The 26,293-nt window shown below is 45.8% G+C and overlaps 1 protein-coding gene across 3 annotated transcripts in view; it reads right to left on the reverse strand.

The window, feature by feature from the left end:
• LOC139061254 (glycine receptor subunit alpha-3-like) overlaps positions 1-26,293 on the reverse strand; it is a 293,459-nt gene that overhangs the window by 252,371 nt on the left and 14,795 nt on the right. For 2 of the 3 annotated variants that reach the window (XM_070540963.1, XM_070540964.1), the window contains exon 1: positions 21,552-22,069. The exons of the other annotated variant lie outside the window; for it this stretch is intronic. In XM_070540963.1, the coding sequence (XP_070397064.1) occupies positions 21,552-21,613 (62 nt within the window). In that variant the 5' untranslated portion in view covers positions 21,614-22,069. Of the gene's footprint in view, positions 1-21,551; positions 22,070-26,293 lie in introns of those variants that run through there. 3 annotated transcript variants of the gene reach the window in all.

Raw genomic sequence — 26,293 nt, forward strand, 5'->3', positions numbered from 1 at the left:
CTTCTTTTTTTTTGCAGTCCACAAAACGCGACACAGTTATCGCATTGTGAAGATGTCACACGCTTGGAATGTCGCCAAACTGCAGGGGCGTTTAGCTAAAATGTGATCTGTAAATAGGCTTCTTGTTTTACAGGGCCTACGTTTCTTTGCAACTACTCACGGTTTGCTTTTTCTGACGCCGACGCCCCTTCTGCCAAATTTATTTGGCCTCCCTGAGGGAACCAGAGTTTCCACACGACTTGTTAAAAGAAAGCGAAGACCAGTGCGCAGCTTTGAAAGGCTTGCTTCCCTTTCAGGCACTTTAATCGAATTTATCGCTCGGAGAAACGAAATGCACATTCAGCTCGTTGAACTAAACCGAGAGTTGGTGTAAGCGCTGACGCTACAGAAAACGGGAGCTTTATTATTATAAAATGCTCGCAGGACATGTAGTCTGTGGACACTGCCGCAGACAGGCTGAAAAAAAAAAGAACGTACGTCAAGGGACGCGGAAGTGCGTTATATTAAGTCAGCAGGTCAGACATTTGTCGAAGTGATCATTTACCTCGCGTAATTAACTACTGTGCGAGTGTGGGCTGGCCTAAAACCCACCAAAGCGGGACAATCGAGCTTGTTCAGGTTCTGAAGCATGCGTCGTAAGCACTCCGAAAGAACTGAAAAGTACACATGGTGAAGGAAAGGCAATTTTACGTGAAGCTTTCTTTTAAGTTTAAGTTTCAGTTTATTATTCATTCAGGATACAAAGTTGGTTATTAGCAGTATACAGCCGAGGGTCCCAAAGTCAAATTATTGCAGCGGGACCCTCGGTTAACAAAGAGATTGGTACAAAATGAATAATTAATCCAGTGGTGCAAAATTATGCAATATATATACAAATGAAAACTGAATGTAGTGAAAAGGAATACATTCAATTTCTATACAAGGAGTCATACATAATAAAAGAGAAAAAAATGCACATTACAAATTTAACTTAACCTATTTAACCTGTTTAACAAATGAAGTACACACTTTATATAAAAAAGTAAATTAATAAGGACAACCCGTTATACAAAATGAAATTTTTATGTTCATATTTAAATGCATGTAAATATGACGATACTTTAAGAGCATTGGTAAATCATTTGGCACTTGACTCACCCAGAAGGAGGAAGTTATTTTGCCACAGTTCGTGTGGCATTTAGGTAATAGAAAGCTGAGATTATGGGCAAACCTAGTTCTATTGTTATTTGTGAGCAACCTAGGGTCCGTTAATTGAAACGAAAACGTGAGCAGCTTCTTTCATTTAGATAGAGTGATAAGTAAATGAAATTTAAACAAGCCAGATATAGGAAGAATGAAGTCAGCCTGAAGGATTGGAGCAGCACCAGAGCGAAAAAACTGCTCGTAATAATGCGAATGGCCTGTTTCTGAATTTGCTGTATGGATGAAAGGTGACAGTTATAAGTATTTCCCAACTAAGTAAAGCAATAGGTGATGTGACTATGTATGAAGGCAAAGTATAAATACAAAGCGTGAACAGAAACAAATGGGCGAGATTTAATTAGAGCACTTATGCCAAAAGCAGTTTTTTATAACATAAGCGAGCACGCAACACAGCAGGTAAAGATGCTGTGTAATGTCATATCCTATATTACCCGTTGCTCTAGCGCGGACTTGTTCGATTTCTGAATACACGCCTAGTTGCAATGCAGACAATTGTAGATTTTAGCAACACTATTCACGCTAATCAGTGACTCAGAAATACGCTTTCTTTTAATCGAATTGAATTTTCCTCTCAATGATAACGCATATTCAAAATATAGAGTTGGTAAAGAACCAGTTGCTGGTATCAAAAACACAAGGCGTCGTTTTAGGGCAAACTGGAGAATGAGAGCGATAACATCTCGGAAACAACAATTAACAAAAATGAGGTTAACTTTCAGCACGGAAAGGGACATTCAGTCGGAAAAGGAGCAACCGCAGTGACATTGCTCCCAGGAAAAGTATATGAGCAATTGAGGTTTCTCGCAGCTTCAGTGTCTAGTTATATGACATTTCCTGAGCCAATCAACAAATATCATGGCAGATTCTAAACAAAACAATATTTTCTGCCAAAAACTATAGAAATAAATGACAAAAAATGGCTGTGGCTTAGCTAAGGTTAAGCCCAGGATGGGAAGCATACTAGCCTTTATTTTAGTTGTTGAACCACTGTTTGGCCTGGTGAACTGCTGTTGCTTGGCTATATTTGGTTCGGCTAGACCAAGAAACAACTCATGCAGGTGAGCGCACGAGCTGAGACCCGGCTATGTAGCTACGCGGCCGCAAGCGAGCACACGAGTTGAGCCTCCGCTTTTGCAGCTGTTATGACGTCATATGGTAGCTACGCGGCCGCGCGTGGCGCAGCAAGGAAGGGCGTGGTTGTGCGGCTAGTATGCTTCGAATAATATATAAGTTTTTAGATGCTCTTCTAAGCGCCACTGGTGCATCAGGTTTTGCGTGTGAGCCACATAAGATTAGAGGCTACACGGACGCAGAAAATATCTTAATTTCGCTGTCTTCTGATTTGCGGTAGAGTCTGAGTATGGATGACCGCTGCTTACGAAGTATGCTATTCATTATTGAACTTCATAACAGTGCTTGACACAGTGTGGTGGCAGTTTTTGTCCATACTCAGAAATTGCAAATCCATTATAACTTTGCTGTTGGAAAGATCTGACTGCTCAAGAAATGCTTTTAATTGCAGTGTTCATGCTTTTATTCAATCACTGTCGTTAGTATAACTACATATGTGTCACCCCTCAATGCGCTCAAGCAGATTACTCCTTACGATTGAAGATTATTTGCTATATTTACGTGTTATGCTTGGCGTTAGTGCTGTCTTTGTCCATGCATTGATTTTATGTGTACCCAATCCTTCCGAAGCCATGTCAGATACTTAGGCTGGCAGTATGCATAAGACCGACCGACCGACCGACCGACCGACCGACCGACCGACCGACCGACCGACCGACAAATAAATTAATAAAATAGATCTTAACGGAATGCAACAGTTTCAAGCGCTTTACATCTATTGAACTAACGAACCCAAAGGAGAAACCATTTATTTTTCTGTCATGGGGTACTTGAGGCGAAACTCGGCCACTCGGAACATCTATTTCGGACCGCAATTTAAGTCTAAGTAACTAACCCGCGAGACAAGGAATTTTGAATCCCTCCAGGATGAAATTGTTTCTGATGGCGTTAGTCTAACCGGCTATTCCGCAAGTGTGTTTGCTATGAATGAGTATTCTTCACACCAAAAATGGCATTTTTCTCGCTCATTTTACGGCAGTCCTCACTTTCCAATGCGTTAGAACCCTTTCCCGATGTTCTTTTATGTAACAGGGTATGTAACAGGCTATGTAACGCATTCAATTTCCGCAACATTCCACGCTTCCGTCCAAGTCGGCGTCTGCGAAGCTTCACGTCATGGCCTTCGGGATAGGCTCGTTTCGCGATATTGAGACCGAAGCGTTGCAACACTCCACGCAGTACATTGAGAATACACTCTCAGTAAATGCAATTACACGCATGAAGAAGACACATGCAGGTAAGCTGCATCCTTTTGCTTATCGCTCTTCATCATTACGTCAAAAACAATATTCGTTGAGCCCAACAACTGTTAACCGAAACGCTCTGCGCCATACAGGGACGGAAAACGCGGCCTTCCAGGCTTGCGCAGAATGAACGCCGATCGATGAATGCGGGAGGCCCCCCTTTGGCGCCGAGCACAGCTATAGTCGCGTGCAGCATTCCAGGAACAATTAAATGTTGTGCATAAGTTTCGTGTGTTTCGCAACATAACCGAGCGAAAAATAATGACAACGTTCTTTTAGTTTTTACGTTCTGCGGTTTTCCTTCAGAAAACCGAAATCTCTAACGACAAGGCACGCCGTAATGAGGGACTCATTATGACCGCCTGGGATTGTACAGCATGCAGCTAAATCCCATCGAAATTCGACCGCCACCGTTAGGATCGAGCCCACGGCCTCTAGCTCAGCAGCGCAAAGCAGTAGTAGTGGTGCAACCACTGCGGCTAATTATGAAACCGACAGGCTCATTATTAAACATTTTCGACCAGATGGAGCCGAAAGACAGTTCAGACACGGAATGCACGGGATCCCATAATTGTCCTTTTAATCGAAAGGGACCTAGAAGTAATGTAAATCAAGAACGGAAAAAAAGAAGGAAATTTTCTGTAGACGAAAAAACTAGGAGCCGCCGGGAGCAGAAATCGTGTATTCCACATCATACGAGTGCTATGCGCTCTACCAACTGAGCTATGAAGCAGCTGTTCCGCCACCCACCATCCCGGCTCTTTCGATATGGATACTATAGTACTACACTATACTATATATAGTACTACTATACTATACTATAGCTCTGTGAGTACAAACCAGTGCAACTCGCGACCACGACGGTGGATGTGGACATTTTTTTCAGCTACCGCTATCCTGAAGCACTCTAATGTGGGACTAGACAATTTGCCAATAAGCCCTCGCCCTCACGACATCAAGGCGTTACTACAGTCGAGGCACACGTCCCGGTCAAAAAATCCGTCAGGGCTATCCTAATGGACTTGTAGAATTCTTGAAAGTCAGTCAGGAATTCTTACAGGTACTCTCCCAATACCAATAGGATTCTTAAAGGTCAGTCAGGAATTCCTACAGGCACTCTCCCAATAGCAATAGGATTCTTAAAGGTCAGTCAGGGATTCCTACAGGTACTCTCCCAATACCATTAGGGTTCTTAAAGGGGTGGAGACGTCAAAATTTTCGTTCATGCGTTTGTTGATTCAAACGTTGCGTCATGCTTCAGGGAGCACGATACACACAGCGGGATTCATGTATATCCGATAAATAATTTAATAATAGCATTATTATACCGAGCGATTTCGGTTTCGGTTTCTGGGCTCCGGGGGATGTTATGACGTCACAGAGGAGGAAACCCAACATGGCTTGGTCACGTGAGCCACAAAAAATAGTGACGTAAAACTATGCTGCGTCGTCTGCTCGCGCATACGCGTGCTCTGCTAGCAGAGGTCAACAACTGCCGACTCGAAGTGCATGTCGCAATTATTATAATTATTGCGAAGAGCGACAACAACGGTAAGACAATATTGCGGCTTGTGAGAGTCGGTGATTCATTCCGAAGCGCCGTTTAGCTTTGAGTGAACCGGAAAAGGCCTAGCGACGATATCGGCGGCGCCGAACGATCAGAGGCGGTGAAGCTGCCGTCGGTGTCAGAGTGACCACTCCTCGGTCGCTGATTGGCCGCTTTGCCGCACGGCTGCCGCACAAATGGGTCCCGGGCACGTCCTCTCTACGGCAAGGAAATCTCGCCGTTCGCGAGCAAAACCGCCGTCGCACGGGTGCCCGGCGAACAGCAAACGGCGTGCGGCGAGTTTCCGCGCCGGCAACGTGGACGGGCCCTCACATAGAGAAAGGCCAGGCGAACGAGAGACCGCTCCGAGCTGCCGAACTATGCGACTATGCGAGGAGAGAAGCGGACAACACGAACGCCGCATATCCTGGTCCGTTTCGGAGTCGGCCGGCTGGTGTTCAAACGTGTGAAGGCCCGTCCGCACGGCAATTCGCCGCACGCAGTTTGGCGTTCGCGGGCCGCCGTGCGGCGTTCGTGTTGTCCGCTTCTCTCCTCTTGTGTCCGTGTCTGCACGCTTTCTTTGCATTAAGAAAGTATTTCTATATGCCTGTAGCTCGGTCATAGTGGAGGCTATGCTCGGTCGCTCGGCTCAGCAGGCTCCGTAATCGGCATTTCATCGCTACTCATCATACGTCACGTTTTTGTGTTAGTGTGCTATGACGTCAATATTTTCGTTCCTCCTCTGTGACGTAATAACTGCCGCGCTAGCGATGGGTCTCGACTACGAGAAGGAGTTTTTAATGACTTTTTGGAGCTGAATTAAAATTATTTTGAAATGTTTGCAGCGTCCGATACCTCGTTCTGGGTGTCCTTGCATACGGAAGCAGCCTACGACATGCTTTTTATGGCTTCAAAATTTGGTGTCCCAACCCCTTTAAAGGTCAGTCAAGAGTGTCTATATGCACCCTCCCAATACAAACAGGGCTCTTAAAAGTCATGTAAAAACTCTTACAGGCAACCCTCCACTGCCACTAAGAGTCTTGTCGTTTATTGGAGATCCTTTACATGTAGCTTTTGTACACCAGTAGGGCGCTTAAAGGTTAGATAGATTTCTACGGGCATCATGACCGTCCGAAACGAAAACGTCCGCGCAGCCGATTAACCGAGTTGAACGTGTAAAACCTCATGAAAAATCTGCAGTAATCGAAACCGCGATCAGTCTTTGCTTAGTGCTTTTACTTTTATTTAGCCTTTGTGGTGCCGAAATCGGCAGATGCATGAGGCAACTAGCAACCGAGTGGCTTTCCGCAGTACATCGGTGAATGATATTTCTTCACCTCATGTTAATTACGGTTACACAATAACATGAGTTGCGCTACCTTAAGAGTGTCGAGGAGAGCAGAAACTAATTGCCGCTATTTTAGCACAGCTACCGCGAGTATATTATGTATATATAGTATATATAAGCGACATCACAAACTTGGGCCAGTTAGAAGCGTAATGAAGGCTGCGCTACAATATTTTTCGGTGACTTGTCAGCAACTCATAAGCTCAGCGGGTGATTAAGATCTCGTACTCTATTTTTGTGGCTGCCGGGCAGTACACCATGCATCTATGCGTTGCTCTTTTGCACCACTCATTTCATCAATGTAACGACAAAACCGAACTGGTCATGTCGAGTGCAATTAAAGCTTCAATTTCCTTAATTTTGTTTGTCCTGTTAAAAATGGAGTGTGGAATGCGCACATGCCTGCCTACTGACTGGCATACAAGCTGCCCAGGTGGCATGTCAGGTTGGGCCAACGTTGGAAACATATTGGCACTTCTTGGCCCAATGACGGCCTAAGATTAACAGCGTGATTCCAATATTGGCAGTGCCATTCTGGTTCCTGGCCCAATGTTGGCCTAAGGTTAACAGCGTGGTGTCAATATTGGCTGTGCCATTCTGATAGAGATCCAACGTTGGCCCACATTACACAGTCAGTAAACAATATTGGCTGTGCCATTCTGATAGAGATCCAATGTCGGCCCACTTTACACAGTCAGTAAACAATATTGGCTGTGCCATTCTGATAGAGATCCAATGTTGGCCCACTTTACACAGTCAGTAAACAATATTGGCACTGCCGTTCAACAAGGCGGGAATTATTGGACCGACTTTCGTATGGATTTGCCAATATGGGTTACTAGTTGGATTTCTTTGGAGGACATTGGCCCGTAATAAGCTAATTTTCGCCTTGTCGGCTTTTAGTGCTCTACGACTTGCTGAGATTGAACAACGTGTTTTGAAAACTAACGCACTGATCACAGGCACACTGCGCAGGAACCAAAAATATGTTCTCCCATGTCAACTCCATGAATGGTACACCGCCATTATTGCACTTCTCCTTTACCGAAATGTGTCCCCTAAAGAGAAAAGCCAGTGTACCACTTAGCAAGCAGGGGAAGTCGCATAAATTTAGCCGCTGCTTTATTGATCATGAATAAGAACTTGAGCTTAACATAAGAAGCAACGGTATTGCGAATTTGCCTGCGCATTGTATTTTTTGCATGTACGCTCCGCGGCTTTAGTGGGTCAAGATTCTGAGGAGAATCGAGAATTACAGTGCCTCAGAGCTGATGGAACCGTTTTATATTGCATCGAGAATGAGCGCATATGCATTAGTGAAACTATTGTTTGTTTGTTTAGCATGCATGGCATGTTGCGGCGACATCATGCTGCTATTCTAATATATTTGTTTGTTCGTGCATGTGTAGTAAGCTCCTTGTATGAATGCCCCTGACAGAAAAAAAAATTAATTGCACGTTTTGGCATTTGCGTGTCAACAACCTCTTGCATTGCCTTTAGTAGGCACGGCGCATTCCGGATTTTTTTTTCGGCCTAGCTTTCCGTCCTTCAGCCCCCCATTGCCTCTCCCCCACGCACCCAGGTGAGCCTGGTCAATGCTATCAGTCAAGCGTTCAGGCAGCCATAAGCTGCTGTGTCGAATTGGGTGCTCTCGGAAGGATGGGGGAATGCCGCGGGGTCACTATTGTCCTCCTTGTCGCCCTCCATCGCTGCCACCCCAAAACCCGGTCGGGCTAGGTTCAGCGGGGGAAAGTGGCGTTTACGCCGCATTCTTCGTTCACCCTTTCCTTTCGCTCTTTCCTTCTATGCGTCGCTAGCACGCCGACTGGGTGCAATACCGCCTGAGTGCTTGCCGTCCGTTCTTGCCAGCGCACTCCTCTCGTGAAAAATGCTCGCTTGCGCTCGTCATTCCTACTGAGACGCCTACATATTGAAATACGCAGCAATATGGCCACGAATTTTTGTGAGTGTTAGAATTAATATAGGCGAAACAACAATTAGAAAAAAAGTCGGCGCTCGTGGCCACCGTCTTCGATGTGGGATGAACTCGGATACAAAGAAGCATGGATCATACAATGGTGAGTGCATTTGTTTTGCGCATGTTATAAGTTTTATCAGAAGCAATATCACCCAAGCTATATCACCCAAGCAATATCACACGGTATATATATTACTGAAACAGGCCTGGCTAATGTAGAGTGCCTGTAATTAAACAGCTCTTTTTATTTGCAGTCTTTGAATAGTGCCTGGAGTAGAACCACGTGTAAATCTCTGTGAATTTCACCCAAATTCCAGGACTATGATTTTATCAAACCACGCGTGCGGCCTGATCCTGCTAGTGATACCGAGGAACCGCGCTTCTTCTCACTGGTATAGGTCAAGCATCATTTCCAGCTGACAGTATTTCTTTCTTTTCGTATAATAAATGCTTCTTTTACTAGTGTTTCTTGACGGAACTTCTCGGTTTCCACATTAAAAATTTCGCACGAAGGCCGCATTGTGTCTACACAGTCTGAAACTAGGCTTTTTGTGCTGCAGCACGTTTTGCTGCAATTTTTAATTTTAAAGTGTTACGCTGACTAGGTGTGAGCTGTAAACAAAGCGGACGGATCCTGCGCATTTTATGTCTGTTCTAAATATTACGTTAGACCTTGTACAAGGTATGCCATATATGTCGAAATATCAAGAAGTGTTACCTGACAAATCTCTTGCAAGAAAGTTTCTTGATTCACCCCTTCGAACTCTCTGCTCAGACTTATAATATTGTGGCAGTATGGCGAAACTCTCCCACATACATTTGTCATACCAACATCTCTGACAATGTTTCTTTTCATTTTACAGTGCAAACATTGCTTCCAAGTAATGGTGAAGTCGCTATGGGATATTGTAGCAATATCAACGAAACCACCGCGTTATCGTGATCCTCGGGGGCCTGATAAGCCCGCTGTCATCCAAGCACTGACAAACCTGCCTACCGACGTCAGCTCCCTGCCCTGAAACCCCTGACCAGCCCACCGTCCTCGGCACCTTGCCCAATTCCTATCCTGAGGGCAGTGCCTGTAAATAAACTGTTTGAAGATAACCGAGCGCCACCCATCTAGGTCCACGAAAAATGCCTGTTTGTGAAAATTTATTCGCAAATAAACTGTCATAAACGTCAATTTCAGTATTCTTTTATTATTATTTGCAATCATATATGACTTCTGCTTCTTGACATCTTTTTGTCGAGCTTTCCTAGCTACTATTGAGGAAGACGGAAAGGGGACAATTGCTACAAAAAATGCCGCTGGCAAAATGTTTGCGGTAAGAATATGTGCGTGCTCTAAAGCCAGCATATCTAGAATATTCGTCATGCAAAGGGCATTGGCTCAAAGCTGGCATTAAGAATGGCAACGATATGGCTCAACACTGGTACTACGCTGGCAGCACGATGGCTGCTGCATTGGCATAACATTGGCCCAATCTTGGCTTTAACGCTGGTCCTACGATGGCTGCTGCATTGGCATAACATTGGTCCAATCTTGGCTTTAACGCTGGGACAGCATTGGATTGGGTTGCACTTTGCCAATATGCCAACATAGGTCAAACATTGGTACCAATTTCTGCCAGCATTGGGCCATGGTTGGACCAATGCTGGTGTGCTGCCTGGGTGGTTGAGACGCACAACAAGAATGTTATTCCTTCAGCCTGCGTAGGACTAGCGGTGCCAATATGTCTTAAAATTGATGCAATCATGCATTTGTGCCATTAATGGACAAACTAATAGGGACCGATAGATTGGTAGACCAGTAGACTGGTAAAGACCAATAGACTGGTAGCCCATCAGACTGGTAGACCATCAGACTGGTGGACCATCAGACTGGCAGACCATCAGACTGGTAGACCATCAGACCGGCAGACCATCAGACCGGTAGACCATCAGACTAGTAGACCTTCAAGGTCCGAAATTACGTATAGCCATCAGACATGTAAGCCGGTAGCTTGATGGAATTTTTGACTGGGACGCTACGGAATGAGCGCGAAAAATACAAATGAATCCGAAATTCACCATGTTTCGTCAATTCAGAAAGGTGATGGTGACAAAAAAAAGCGACCGCGTTAGTGCCTTTATTTATTAAACTCGGGGCTCTTGCGAGACAAAACCAACTGTTAATGATGGCGGGTGCCATTGTGAGGGACTCTGGAAATATTTTGCCTACCTGTGGTTCCTTAATATGCAAAGCAGGACACCCCGATGTGAGGTGAAGTCAACTCGCCGGCCATAAAACAGGAAGGAAGGAATATTAAAAAAATAGTTAACCACCGGCAAACACAATTGGTGGCTAGAGTGTGATGAGTTACAAAAGCGTCCATCATAAACCCAGCACAGCCATCCAGGCTGATTTACCTGGCTAAGCGAAGAGGGGGCCCGGAGGTGCAATATTGGACTGGATCTTCATGCCACATAAGAAATAGTTCTTTTTTCTGCGTTTGAAAGTAAGAGTGGTCTTGCAGAAAATGTCGCCGAAGGCATCATGTCGACCATTCCATGTTCACCGCTATCGGGAACGGTGTCGCTAGCTTTCAAAGCAATTTCCTTGCCTCTTGCAACAGCAGCAGCAGCTGCTGCTGTCTGGCACACCGCGTCGGGTGGTGGTTCAGAGCGTGTGTATACATGAAAGGAGCGCGAAGAGAGGAAATGCGACAAGATAAACACGTTTGGACCTTTGCACCGCGTTGAATGGGCACAATTCCCTCTGGTGCTCCCGACCCGCTACTACATTTGACACACAAAGCGCTGTGTCAAATGTACCTTTTAATTGTCCTTGTCGTTCCGCTTGCCCTACAAGAAAATAAGATATGCCATACTAACAAGCCTCAACAGCTATCCTCGACGACTGAGTAACAGCCCTGTTGATGTTGGTTCGCAGTTACCATACATGTGATGAGGTCGGCAGAGTGAGTAGGTGACGTGAGAAGGTTAGCAATCGCTACTACTGGACACGACAGCCGTTGCGGGAAAACTGGGTAAATTTAAATTCAACGTATGGAACGGCAAGTTTCTGATATTTCTGAAAAATAAACAAAATGCTAATTTGCCACGCGAACAAGTTACTGGGGGCGTGCAGAAGTAAAGCCGCATTAAGGCGCAGCGTAGGGTCTACGCGACACAACGAAGTGGTCGCACGTCAAATCAACACATATGTGCCCGCCGTGGTATAGCTTTGCGGCTATGGCTTTGCTCGAAGCCACTGGTTTGATTCCGACCGCGGCAGCCGCATTTCGACAGGGGCTGAATAAAAACGCTAGTGCATTTAGATTTAGGGATACTTTCAAGAAAACCAAGTTGTCAAAATTAATCCGGGGTCCGTCACTATACGGCGCGCCTGATAATCTTATCGTAGTTCCTCCACGTAGAGCCCCATAATTAAATTAAAGTTTGATATTTCGGCCACGATGCGATGTGCCATGTGAGGCAATGAGAATGCTCCTCTCTCTCAGAGGTTATCAAATATGACGCATAACAACGCCTCAAGCAAAGACCTCCGCCTGTGCATTCTGTGTACGACGCAGACAAACAGCAGTGGCGCACTCAAGCTGTCGTTTAACATCAATTCACCGCTTTCGTGTTGGACTAAAGATTCAAGTAATTAAACATTCTCCGTCTATCACCGCTAGTAATCGCCAGTCAACGGAAACAGCACAGTGAGCTTCAAATACATCGATTCCCAGAGTTTGTGGGATGCCCATGTTTTTCTGTTTCTTTTTTGATTTGCATTAAGGAATCTCAGTAGGGCTGTCCACCTGCAAGGTCAGATTACCTGGCTTCTCGGACACCACGTTGGAGGAACTGCAATAGACACCACCATTCCACTGACATTCTGATCGCCGCACACGGTGACCAGAATGGCTTAATGGAAGGCTCGTGAGTTGCTTTCCGCTCTGTATCGGAAGTTCCCAGATATGTATCTAGGAATCCGTAGCACCGAAAGCTTGCGAGGAACGCCGCATGTCGTGTACTTTCTCGAAGAAACATATTCCTTGATGCTCTCAGGAGAACGTTCGTCTTTCAATTCACTGTACCTTGTGGTGTCTCTTTTGTTGCAGGCGTATATCGTGTGGGTATTTTTCGTGAATGCTGTTCTTTATATTTGTGCCAGTGAGATTCCATTCTTAGACCTTTGTTTTCGGTTGCGTACAGGAAGAAACGAAAATCCGTTCGTAAGCGTATACGAAACCATCACCTATTGCAGAAACCGAGATTATTCTTTTATCCTATTTCGAGAACCGCAGCCGGTGGTCAAGTTTTTTACGCATAATGGGTAGAATTGAAGCCCCTTCGAGGACAGTTTCGATAGACCATATAATGTGGTAAGCTTGCTATCCGCTGTGTTACGGAAACATTCTACGAAAAGGTATTGGGCACAAAAATTAAACAATTTCATTGGAAAAAGAAAGACACGTAGCACGCAGAGGATTTTTTTTTTCCGTTCGCGCTAAAGGTATATTTATAGGGTGTGGACATGGCACAATTATTCAGTATCTGATTTCTTATTTTCATCTTGCGCAGAGGGGGGCGTATTTATGGGTAGTAGATAAATTTGGTTTGTATTTGCTGAATTTGGCCGAAGAATGCACTTTTATCCGCAAACAACTCATCTAAATTCAACTAAACACCAAACGCGAAAGCGAGAACACCAACGCTTTAGAAGGTCGGTCTTTTAGAAACCTGCAGAATTCCTCTGGAGAGAATATTTGCGGGTTCGCAGCACAAATCTTGCAATTTCTGTGCACGTTTATGTGCACAGGCCACGTTGGACCTGGAGGGTCGAGCAGCCGAGCAGGGCGGCCTCCCAGTCCTCTCGGGTAGGGTGGGGGTTTGGGGGGAAAGCAGGGTTGGAGGGGCATGCCCACATCGTGTGGTATGTGTCCGCAAACACCTCCCCACAGCGCGGGAACTCGCCCGAAAATGCCGGGTTGAAGTGTTTCAGCACCGCCGCGCACAGTACTGCATTCGTGTAGAGACGGAGAAGCCAGCGCTCCTCCGTCTTTTTGAGGCCTTTGCAAGGGGGGAAGTATCAGCCGTGATTAAGCTGATACAGCTGTGTGATTTGTTTAAAGGTGATTGCCGGTTCGAATTCAGGGACCTCGTCGGCGGGTGATAGAGGCGACGCCCGGAAATGAAGCGCGCGGGTTGCAGCGTCGGCTACTTCGTTCCCCTCTATTCGCTGATGAGCTGGGGCCCAAATGATGGAGTGCCGGGGTTGGAATCCCTGGTTCTCACATTTCTTAAGAATTTCGAAGGCGCGATATGGGATTTGGCCTTGTTCTATATTGCGGCAACGGGAGCGCGAAAGCGGAGTCCCACTGCAGTACACGCCTAATACATAACTCGTTTTGACGGGGGCAATACGGTGCGTCGCTATGTTGATTCAACGCTAACAGTCAGAAGTTTTAATGGGACGGGTAATGCCACAAATTTTATGAGTACTGTGTGCTTAAACATATTGTGCGCAAGCTCGTGCAAGTAGTTGTTGGCTGCGCGCACTTCATCAAACATTCAGGAACTCCGCCGATTTAGCTTAGTGCCTATGAAGTGGCACTGCTGAGCGTGAGCGCGTGGGTTAAACGATGGACGTGGTGGGCTAACTCCAATGGAGGAGGAATGCACGAACGCACTTGTACTCAGAAGTGGGTCCAGGTTACCGAACACCAGGTGGTGAGAATTATTGCCGAGTAGCCCACTACGACGAGCCTCATAATTATTTAACGGTTTATGACTCATAAAATCCCACAATGTTTAACAATGTTAAGCAATCATGTGCGGCTGTGTAACCGCCACTACGTTGTCTGAACTGCCTGCTTAGTTCTTCGTTATCCTTATCCCTTTTATGGTCATTTCTTTTTTCTATTTCATCACCACAATATACTCTGGTAAAGTGCGCACCCGTTAGTACATTCCACAGAAATCTTGCGTCGTCGTACAATAGCGAAGAGGAAGCAAAACTCCGATTCAATGGCAAGAAATTAAACAAGCATGGCCAAGTGATAGCACGATCTCACATCATGTATATGTAGTTGATGCCGTTTCCTTACTGAAAATCACTACGCATCCCAATTCTACAACTTCCTTTTCCGGGCGTCTCCTACAGCGCCGACAAGCACAACCAGTGCTCGCCCGTTCAGCGCACCACCGTCAAAATAAGGACCGTGGAACTATCACGCACTCTTCTCACATTTCTGCGAGGCACAGGACTAATAGCCTCATAGTGGCATATTTGGCGCAGAAAAAAGGACGCTCATGCGGAGCGTATTCCGACTGGGTCTGCCAGACTAACCACGACTGTAACAAGATCTCAACCACCACCATATATTAGAAAGCAACTAAATGTCTTTATTCCAATACTAATTAGGGGAAAAACAAAACTGCATAATACAAACTTTTTGTGGTCTAAAGGCAAGACGACCCCTATGTTCATCGGTATGGTATGTCATTGCGCTGCACGCGGTCTCAGGTGTTGTTCTAATGCTGCACGTAGGCTCAATATCTGCATCCTGGGCAGATGGTGCCGTCTGAAGGGCTGGTCGACGAGGTCGTCGGATGCCAAGCGACGACGAAATACGCGCTCCATTTGGCATAGGATCGCTGTTGAGGGCTCGAAAACAGAGCTATGGTCTGTTTTTACAGCAGATCTATCAAATCAGCCCTAGAACAGAAATGCAGAAAGAACCTGTGGTTATCGACAATATCAAATTATGAGAGAAAACTTCGCTCCGTGACATCCACACGTACAAGTTTTGACTGCCTACCACACTGGCACCGTATCCGTGTTCATCGCTTCTCCTTGGCTTCTCCTCAGGGGAGAGAACACGATGATGCCTCACGCCAGGCGAAGATATTGCTTTGCAAGCTTGCAAGCTTAGGCGACCGCTTTCCAACAGAGGCCAGCGGCATCAAGACGGATACACTTCAATTTTGAGACAGGTAATAAATGGTAACTTGGTAACGTCAGGGCCTGGAACCCCTAAATATTTTAAGGCAGTTTATTGTGTGCGTATCATAGCCACGCACGCTTATATCGCCTTGCGTTTCTCTACTACGGGTGCGCTTTAAAACCACGGCTCTGCAATTTTTGCTTTCCTTTCCTTCCTTCTCCGCCCTTAAACTGGCTCTCTTTACTACACGCAGAGACAAAGCAACAGCGCGCGCATGCGATCCCATAGATGAGATGAATACATATATATATAGAAAATAATTAGTCATAGCTTTCGTAGTATAGCCTTCTGGGCCGTTTCTTTTTTTTCCTTTTGAAAGTAGTCCTATTAGGGTTATTATAATTACACGAAGGTATTTCGCCCTCGTCAGCAGCAGTCCTTGAGATAGTTATTCTGGCGGCTAGCTTCCCACGCTATGCGTGCCGCCCTCGCACCTGTTTAAGCTTTTCCTAGACGCTAGAGTTATACTATGCCCTCGCAACCTTGAGCGATAGGAAAGCGCGTTTTCCCCTCTTGGCCGGCGGAGAAGGGAGGCTTTGTTTCCGGCCGCAGAGCCCTCCACGTCTCAGTAAGGTGCCTGGTGGTGGTCTCGTGCGGACGATGCCCTCTCGGTGAGCGCATATTTCCGCCCTCATCTTTTAAGAGGTTCAATACTTACAAGCATTTGTCACGCAAACCATACTTATTTCAAGGGAATTTTCCACGTCTCAATAATTTCTCTCGTCGTATTCGAGTGCTGATTGCCGTTTTATAGTTTGTTAACGAAGCTTTCCCTCACGTCTAAATATTTTAAGGCAGTTTGTCGTGTGCGTATCATGGCCACGCACGCTTATATCGCCTTCCGTTTCTCTACCACGGTTGCGCTTTAAAACCACGGCGCTGCAATTTTGCTTCAGAGACTTTCCTTTCCTTCCTTCTTCTCCGCCCTTAAACTGGCTCTCTTAACTACTACACGCAGAGACAAAGCAACAACGCGCGCATTAGATCCCATAGATGGGATGCATTTTACAATTATTATTAGGGTTATAATTATACTCGAGTGCTGATTGCTGTGCTATCGTTTGTTAACGAAGCTTTTCCTCAAGTTTAAATATTTTAAGGCAGTTTGTCGTGTGCGTATCATAGCCACGCACGCTTATACCGCCTTCCGTTTCTCTACCACGGGTGCGCTTTAAAACCACGGCACTGCAATTTACCCTTTCCTTTCCTTCCTTCTTCTCCGCCCTTAAACTGGCTCTCTTTACTACACGCAGAGACAAAGCAACAGCGCGCGCATGCGATCCCATAGATGAGATGAATACATATATATATAGAAAATAATTAGTCATAGCTTTCGTAGTATAGCCTTCTGGGCCGTTTCTTTTTTTTTCCTTTTGAAAGTAGTCCTATTAGGGTTATTATAATTACACGAAGGTATTTCGCCCTCGTCAGCAGCAGTCCTTGAGATAGTTATTCTGGCGGCTAGCTTCCCACGCTATGCGTGCCGCCCTCGCACCTGTTTAAGCTTTTCCTAGACGCTAGAGCTATACTATGCCCTCGCAACCTTGAGCGATAGGAAAGCGCGTTTTCCCCTCTTGGCCGGCGGAGAAGGGAGGCTTTGTTTCCGGCCGCAGAGCCCTCCACGTCTCAGTAAGGTGCCTGGTGGTGGTCTCAAGCGGACGATGCCCTCTCGGTGAGCGCATATTTCCGCCCTCATCTTTTAAGAGGTTCAATACTTACAAGCATTTGTCACGCAAACCATACTTATTTCAAGGGAATTTTCCACGTCTCAATAATGTCTCTCGTCGTATTCGAGTGCTGATTGCCGTTTTACAGTTTGTTAACGAAGCTTTCCCTCACGTCTAAATATTTTAAGGCAGTTTGTCGTGTGCGTATCATGGCCACGCACGCTTATATCGCCTTCCGTTTCTCTACCACGGTTGCGCTTTAAAACCACGGCGCTGCAATTTTGCTTCAGAGACTTTCCTTTCCTTCCTTCTTCTCCGCCCTTAAACTGGCTCTCTTAACTACTACACGCAGAGACAAAGCAACAACGCGCGCATTAGATCCCATAGATGGGATGCATTTTACAATTATTATTAGGGTTATAATTATACTCGAGTGCTGATTGCTGTGCTATCGTTTGTTAACGAAGCTTTTCCTCAAGTTTAAATATTTTAAGGCAGTTTGTCGTGTGCGTATCATAGCCACGCACGCTTATACCGCCTTCCGTTTCTCTACCACGGGTGCGCTTTAAAACCACGGCACTGCGATTTACCCTTTCCTTTCGTTCCTTCTTCTCCGCCCTTAAACTGGCTCTCTTAACTACTACACGCAGAGACAAAGCAACAGCGCGCGCATGCGATCCCATAGATGAGGTGAATACACATATATAAAACTACACTGTCTGTCATAGCTCAAATGACATCTCGTAGAATTGAAGCCCAATCAGTCAACATCACCGCAATTGTGAGTCCAAATATTTTCATGAATTTACCAGTCACATAAGAACACAAGTTAAAGTGCACGCCAGATATTGCGCAGCGCCATACGCGAAGTATATAACGGTTCAACATTCTACCTATTTATGGACCAAATCGCTTCAAATACTCAATCTTGTGACACTGACGTACTTTCGTTCGGAGCCGCCACTGCAGATACAGTACGAGGACAAGGTTGGGGTAGTGGTATCCAAGCGGCAGCAGACGCCGTTCTGCAAATATACGAATGTTCCCTCTCTGTACGAAGCGAACTGTCGCTGAAGGGCAAAACTGTGCTAACATTGCAGACGAATTTCGGATGTTGTAAAAATTTATCAGCTTACTATTATGTTCAGTGCAAGACGAATGCTCCTCTCAGCGATATGAAATTACCTCTGGCCTGTGCTCGCTGATTCGAAGTTGTGCCTGCAAATTTTCCTATGTCATTACCTCACGCAATTTTCTACACCCTCGGCAGCGCTCACTTCCCCCTGGTACCCGTTCTGTATCTTTAATTGAGCGCCGATTATCTTTCACTGAACGCCTACACCCGTTTGCTTTCTGGTCCACACCATTCTCTTCCTGTCTTTTAATTTTAGGCCTAACATTTTTCGTTTCATCGCTTGTTTGAGTGGTAATTGTCAGGCTTCATTGTTGGAAAATTTCGAAGTGTCTGACCCACATGAACGCACTGGAACAATGGAATAATCGTGTACTTTTCAATGACAGCAAGACCGTGAGTGCTCTTGGCCTCATCCGGAGGATCACCGACAGGCGCCGGGGAATCAAGGAAGACAATCTCATCCGCATTATACATGCTTTTGTTCTCTGCCACTTTTAATACTTGGCGGCCATGCATAATTGGCATATTGCTAAGAGGAATAAGCGCAATTGTCTCATCAGAAAATTCTTTAAGCTTGCCCTTGACCTACGTGTAGGAGGAGGAGGAGGGAAGAGAAATGTAGAAGGCAAGGAGGTTAGCCAGAATAACGTCCGGTTGGCTACCCTACACCGGGGGAATGGGAAAGCGGAAAACAAAGATCACAGGGAAAGAGACCAGGGAAGGAAAGATGGAAGTTGCGGCGAGTTCGCTGACACGTGTGGACTTACAGAAATCGCATTAAAAGTCAGAGATGGTCGCACAAACCCGTCGTCCTTAAGAAACACAAAAGCGCCTTCACCGCTTTATGGGCCGACGGGCGATGGGGGCGGTGTTCCAGCAGCACTTGCACAGAAAGTGGCCGATTGCCCAGCTTTCGGAAAGCTTTGACAAGTTCTTGTCTCTCTGGGCCATATCTTGGACAGTGGCACAGCAGGTGGTCGATGTTTTCTTCGGTGCCACAGACATCGCATGCTGCGCTGTCAGTCACTCCAATTAATGAAGAGTATGCCTTTGTGAACGCAGCTCCTAACCAAAGGCGACAGAGAAGCGTAGCTTCAAGTCGAGGAAGTCCGAGTGGAGGTAGGAGTTGCAGGGAGGGGTTTAGTCTATGCAGTCGCGTAAGTCGTAAGTTTGGCGAGTTCCACTCGGTCAGTGTGAGACTGCGTGCCAGGTGTCGAAGCTGCCTTGCAGCGTCAGTCTTCGAAAGCGGGATTGGAACGCTGTGCTCTTCTTGATGTGATGTGCGAGCAGCGTTACGTGTAAGCAGCCTACGTGTAAGCACCCACACCGAAAACATGCTCAAGCTCAGAGCACACAACACGCTCGAAGAAATAATAAAGGCGCAAGAGCGCTCACAACTTACGCGAACAGCCTACCTGTAAGCACCCACACCGAAAACGTGCTCAAGCTCAGAGTCCACAACACGCTCGAAGAAATAATAAAGGCGCCAGAGCGCTCACAACTGTTCAGGCTATCCAGCACCCTGGCGGGCCACAAGGTACTCGACGAGATGGGCCTCAACCCTGTTTACCAGTGCCCCGACGAAGTGCGGATTTCGAGCAACATCAGGTCTCAACTGCACATCGTGCCCATCCCCCGCAATAAGCACCCCGCAAACAACGTTGACAGACGGCGGGCCATGGGTACAGCTCTACTCGAGCATGTCCCCAACAACAACATTGAAGCAAGCTTCGTGGATGCTGCGGCATGTGTCCAACAAGAGGCATTCGCCGTCTCAACCGTCGACTTCAATTCCAGGCTCACTTGCTGCGCTACGGTACGCACTTCGAGGCCCATAGTAGCCGGACAGGCTCTAATTACGCTGGATGTGCTTTATGGTCGCAGAGAGGCAATATATAATGATTCCAAGGTAGCCATTAAGGCCTACCAAACCGACATGGTCTCCCCTCAGGCCCTCCGCATTCTCTAAAGCACCAGGAGTATCTCTGCGCATTCTCTGACTTGGTTTCCCGCTCACTCGGGGTCGACTGAAGGCTCTCCCTCTCACCCTAACGAGGGTGCGCATGAGGCCACGCGAGGACTCACTGACCGCGCCACCTCCGCAGTCCCCCTGCCCCGCGAGGAACCCTTGCTCACGTTGCTTGACTCCCCACGCTCTCTTAGCTATCGCAGTCTTTTGCTTTTCTCCTCACCCTTTTGCCATACTCTCCTCCTCCGCTTTCCACCTCATGCTTTCACTGTAGCTTCCTCGTCCACTTTCCTCCTCGTGCTCTCTTCGCTATCGCCTTCCATCATTGCTCGCTGCTCTCCGCGGTCGCTCGGTTACGCCGAGGCAGGACGACGCACGCCTACGCTCAACACAGGAAGGGGCGCCTAAGAGCGGCGCTCTGAAAAGCGATAGAAGTGCTCAACACACATCAATTGCAAACATGACGGTTGTCAGAGACGGACACTATACATCTATTTGCTACCACCCAATGGAGTATCACGATGAGTATGAAAAGTGAGGCTATCACGCGCAGAAAGGAACACAGCGTATCAGACATTAAAGAAAGGTCGCAGCAGAGCATATTTGTTAGCGCCTTCCACCGCAGCGGGACCCCAATACAGTTATGCTTTAAAGCCACGGCTATGAAAGATGTTATACCTCCCCATTAAATGGCGAATTACGTCACGAGCTAAGTTCAATGAATTCACTCGTTGTCCACAATATCTCCTCGCCTGCCTAGTTTTCAGTTAACAACCACGAGCATCGCACATCGGAGAAGAATACCCGATAAAGAACAACAAACAAGCAGGCGTAATCTTTTTTATTTGTGGCATGCAGCATTTTGCTATGTAATGTGAAATGCGCCCTGCGCCGTAGCACCCAACGCGAAGGATGCAGCACTTGCGGTGTTTTTTGCTCCAACGCGAGGCTTTTTCGATTGCTTTCAGCACGTTGTCAAATGCTAGGCGACTTGAAATATATAGCCAAGAACAGCCAACCGTAATTTTCTCTAAACAAACCGCCTCGTCCTTGCCGCTAGCAATCAAGCATCTTCAGCAACGATAAATTATCAGTTTTTTTTATTATTCTATGAAGCGAACATCAGTCACCGAGATATGACGAAACGCAAGTACCGTCATCGAGTTAGCTAGCACTCACTCGATTAAGGAGCCGCGGACGATACGTAGCTTCAATTTTACACACCGCAGACAACTGTAGCGCGTACCGAATGTCCTTCCTTTCGTATGATAGCCGTTTCGACAAGGTTAGTGGTGATTCGCTACATAACGAATGCATAAAAGGCGTGCTTACCTTTCATTCTCTTGGAAAAAGGAAAAAGTGGGCGTGCTGTCTCCCCCGCGTTGGCCCACCATAGATCCGCGCAGGAAGCGTTGCGCTCTTTCTTCTGTTTTTTTTTACATCGCTTGAACACCGGCCGATACAGAAGCAATATCTTACAGCGCACAGTTGAAGGCAAAGGCGCCCACGCGTGCTGAGAGCGCCAGCAGCAGACGAGCAGAATGTCCACCGAAGCGATAAGTGCGACAGCGACGCACGTCGGCTCAGCGAATGAAACGACCAAAAACAAGAAAGCACGCTAAAAACAGAAAATAGGAGCAAATATGTTTTTGGCCTACGCACAATTCCGTAATATTACTGCAATTATTCTTTGGTTCCAAGCATAGAACCAAATACGGAATATGTATTTAATTTTCTGTTTGCCTCCAAGAACGTCGGAGGGCACCTGGAAAATAGACTTTCCAGGTGCCAAAACTAGCCCAGCTGACCACCCAGCGCTAAAGCTGCACAATGCGCTGTGAAATGACAAATCTGCCCGTCACAAAGCCATAAGCGCTCACCATTCTCGGCTATCGGTGGCGGCCTCTGGCCAACCGCCCGCAAAAGCGTGTTTCAACGCTCACCCGCGTCAGCTCTAGCGGCGCAGGTCGACATAATTATGTTCGTAAGACTGCTACCATCCTATTTTAGAAATGTCTTCTTACGTAGGCAGCTGCAACGGCTGTTTAGGTTTTGTGAATGGACATACGCCTACCTTTGGCACAAGTACTGTACCTTCCACCTGTGTTACCATTACATGCACGCCTTTCTTACCCTACTGCTCTCGTCTTTTCAACCATGGGCATTGTAAATGCGCCTTTTTCTTTACGCCAAACATTGTTCGTAAGTTCGCTTACTCAATTCCGCGCCTGCACCTTTGGACGGATTAACCAGAGCACCCCTAGCTCTTTTGCGCCACTAAGACTTAGATCACGTCTCTTCGCGGCGCTGCGAAATTTCAGCAAACACTTTACTATGTTCACGGAGAGAGCGGGGTCTAAGTAGGTGTTGCACCAATTCCAGCTAAGCGGGCAATGCGGAGTCTTCGAGAGATCTAGGCGTAGTACAAGCAGCACCACAGGCGGAGGATCTCGCACTATTGGCGTTACCCTTTCTTGGAAATCTGCCCGGTCTTAGTCACGTTTCTGTAGTGCGTCTCTATCAAAGTTTGTTCATCCATGATGTCGCGTCTCCTGTGCTCCTTCAAAGACTGAACGAAAGCGGAGAGATGGTAAGCGGCTCTTGACCTCCGGAACATCGCACGATTATGCGAAAGGCCTTGGGTAGAATGCGGCAGTGCTTATAATTAATTCCCGTTGATCTGTTTCGTTGCTTTGGTACACTGAGCCAGGCAGGGTAAGCGGCTTGGGCGGTGAGAGCGAGCCCAAATCGCTAGCAGGACGTACTTAGATGGCCTAATCTCTAATTAGGTGTAACACTGTTTTTGTATATTTTGTAATAACCGTGTTTAATCGGGAATGGGAGATTTAGTCGCCTCAATTTATAACACTTCGGGAAGAAAACCGTTGCGAACATTTTCCAATGTACACTTGCCTTTTGCCCGCTGGTTGGCGTGACGTTTCCTTAAGCGACTTAGCCTTGCCCAACCAGTAAAACTTGTCCACAAGAAAATGTTGTGTGAAATAAACATTTTCACACATTAAGTGTTCAAAGCGAGACGCAAGCGCGAATCGTCACACGTAGCCTTACCTTTAACAGTCTAGTAGCCTTCAAGGCAGAACTGGTAGAGGGTATTTTTTGGAGCAGGTCGTTTTTTTTCCCTCCTTTCCCCTTGGAATACCTTTGTTATCGAGGAAATGCTGAGTTTGCGCTGTTACAGACATGGAAAAGTGTGTCAAGCCTGAATAAGCCATTATTATGAAAGTTCTTATAAATGCGGACGCAAATCAGGTGAGCGCTCTCCAGGGCTTCTGGGAGCCCAGTGACGGATATTATTTGTATATCTTCGTTTTCGGAATCAGAATATTTTATTCTGTTACACAAAATATATGCACAAAATAGCAAAAGCCGAAAACACAAAGAAAAATAAAATACAATTCAATTCCACAGATACAAATATATATGATTGGGTTTGTGCAATATTGCTCTAGCATATTGCACAAACCAATACATAATATATACACAATACATAACAATGTTAGAAATTTTGCGGACATCACAAGAACAATAAAACCAAGTATAAATACTATGGACTATTTGGCAAAGGTATTTAAACACGTGGGCCCGCCTTTTCCATAAGCGGGGCCAAAGGTGTGTTCCAAGCTATTCAAACTTTACGCTCATGAAATGTATCAGGCTTTGTCTTTTTTGCTCGGCGTTCTTTATTTGGCCGATATTTTGATGCAGCGGCTTGTCACATTCCTGAATTTCTCGGTGCGGTCCCTATCTGATCATTCTCTACCTAATCGCTCGCAGGTGTGCTCAATTCCGATAGATATGTTCTTGCCACAGGCAAGGCTTGAAACGTAGCTGTTTCGTACTTTGTAAGACTTTGTAGGAAATATGCGTTATCGCTAGTAACTCGCTGTATAAAAGTGACTTTTTTTTGTATAAGAGCAAACTTTGAAAAATTGATAATTTCACTGGAACAGGCACATATATTTTACCGTTGCTTCTGCTTACTATATGTGCATGCGCAGCAGAAGAATTATTCTCGCTCCTTGCTTTCTTTTAAACTGTAGGAAGAATTTATCCCTATGACACTCTGCTTTTCATACTAATTATTCTTTTACCAAATTTGCATGCTATTCTTTTTTTATTGCCATGGTACATGAGCAAATGAATGAATCAAATACAATTGTTATAATATTCTTTAAAGAAAGAGAACATCACCTGCAACCAACTTTCTTTAAACCAGCTTTCTTCAAACGAAAGTAAGAACAGAGCCCACCAACGTTTTTAAAACTTTATTTTAACGAACTTTATTCAAACGAAAGTAAAAGCGGAGCCTACGACATTTCTTGTAACATGTGTTAATAGGATTTAAAATTATATAGGATGTTAATAATGTCGATAAAAATTTGGAAATAGTTCTAAAAAAGTATAAGGTGGCATTTTTGTTTGGGCAGTGAAAACGTTGGCTTGAAAGATGCGGAGCTTAAACCATGAGCAGAGGAAAAAGCAACGAGAGCACGTGACGAGTGTGCAGAAGCACGTAAAGCCAAGAGCCTTAGGCTTGAGTTAGAAAGTGAGGCTTTGAACCGAAAGTTGGGCCTTGAAGAAGATCGTACACAGCGGCCGTTGAATAACACAAGTGTTGAGGGTGAGACACGACAGATCGTACTAGAGCCAGATGTTTTTAATTCTGAACTTCGCGTCAACGAAACGCAACCAGAAGGCTCACAAAGGCTCTAATCACTGTCAGGATTTGACCGTTTTGCCGTTCAACCACTGTATTAGTCTCGCTGAGCTCAGTAATAAAGTTGATAGTGATCTTGTTGCCGACCTGCAAGACAGATTGACAGATTCAGAGCGCAACCAGCTTGCATATGATGTGTCTCCTCATCAAGTTTTTGATACTTGTGAGCAACAAATTGATCTGGACTTTAGAGTACAAAACGCTCTTCATATGGTTACAGGCCATAGCTTTCCTGGTGCTATGGGGCACACTAACATCAGTATTACTGATTACATGAACCGAAGTTTTTTAATATTAGCGAGACCAGCCTTCCAGGGAATTTTCTATATTGAACAAAGAGGTAAAGAGCTCCAAAATATTTTATTTCAGGACTCTGATACCTGCAGAGAGGCAGGTAAATTTCACACCGCCAGATATAGGAGGTATCGGAAAGAAGAGTAAGGCCGTGAACGCTTTTGAGGTTTACACAATGGCTTCCTCTTAGCAGATGAAAGGCTTGAAGATTCAAAGGACGTCAAGGACTCCCGAGTGTTGCCTGTCAAACCAGCATGGCCGATTGTTTTCGAATGTTACCTTGACCTGAAATCGATTGCGGTCACGCATACGATGCCAAAAACTGCGTGGGAATCTGGAAACAAAAAAACTGTATTTCGGCGCCTACGGCAAAGCAACTTGCGTGAAGAAAACAGCCTAAAAGAGAGCAACAAATGGGCGAAATCTGAAAAATCAATTAGGCTCAGCGTTTTTCACATAAATGCTCTCCGAAGGGATATGCTTGTCAGGTAGGTGAAAGCTGACATCGTTTCTTGCAGAGACAGGCAATTCAGGGTCGCCCCGTACGACGTGCGAATGCCCACCAAAAATTCGTCGAGTAGAAGAGACGTGTGGTTTTCGTGGCGCATTGTGTCGTAAAGCTTGAGCTAAATTTGAGAAAGCACGTTTATGCTGCCGGGAGGAGCCCTTGCATCGCCAAAATTATTTTGTGTTGTCTGAAAAATATTGTTCTATTTTATTCCTGTACTCTCATAAAAGATATCAGGTGTCAATTTTCCGGATACTAAACAATTTCAGTTCTAGACAATATGTGTTGATGCTATACTGTACACGTTTCAAAGTATCTGCTCCGAAACTGTAACAGCTAATGATAATAATTGAGTACAACACTGCTATAAAAGTGTGCTGTTTTGTCAGAAAAAAAAAGCTGCGCATGTAGTTAAAAGGATGTTGACTATCCTTTTTATTTCAGAACAATTTTCAGGAAGACGCCTGTGTTGGGTTATTTATAAACACTTTTACCGCAATCTCTTAAGCTTATGAACCTCTTATGTTCACCTGT

This window comes from Dermacentor albipictus, chromosome 6 (assembly GCF_038994185.2).
Source record: "Dermacentor albipictus isolate Rhodes 1998 colony chromosome 6, USDA_Dalb.pri_finalv2, whole genome shotgun sequence".
In the NCBI taxonomy this organism is placed as follows: Eukaryota; Metazoa; Arthropoda; class Arachnida; order Ixodida; family Ixodidae; genus Dermacentor; species Dermacentor albipictus.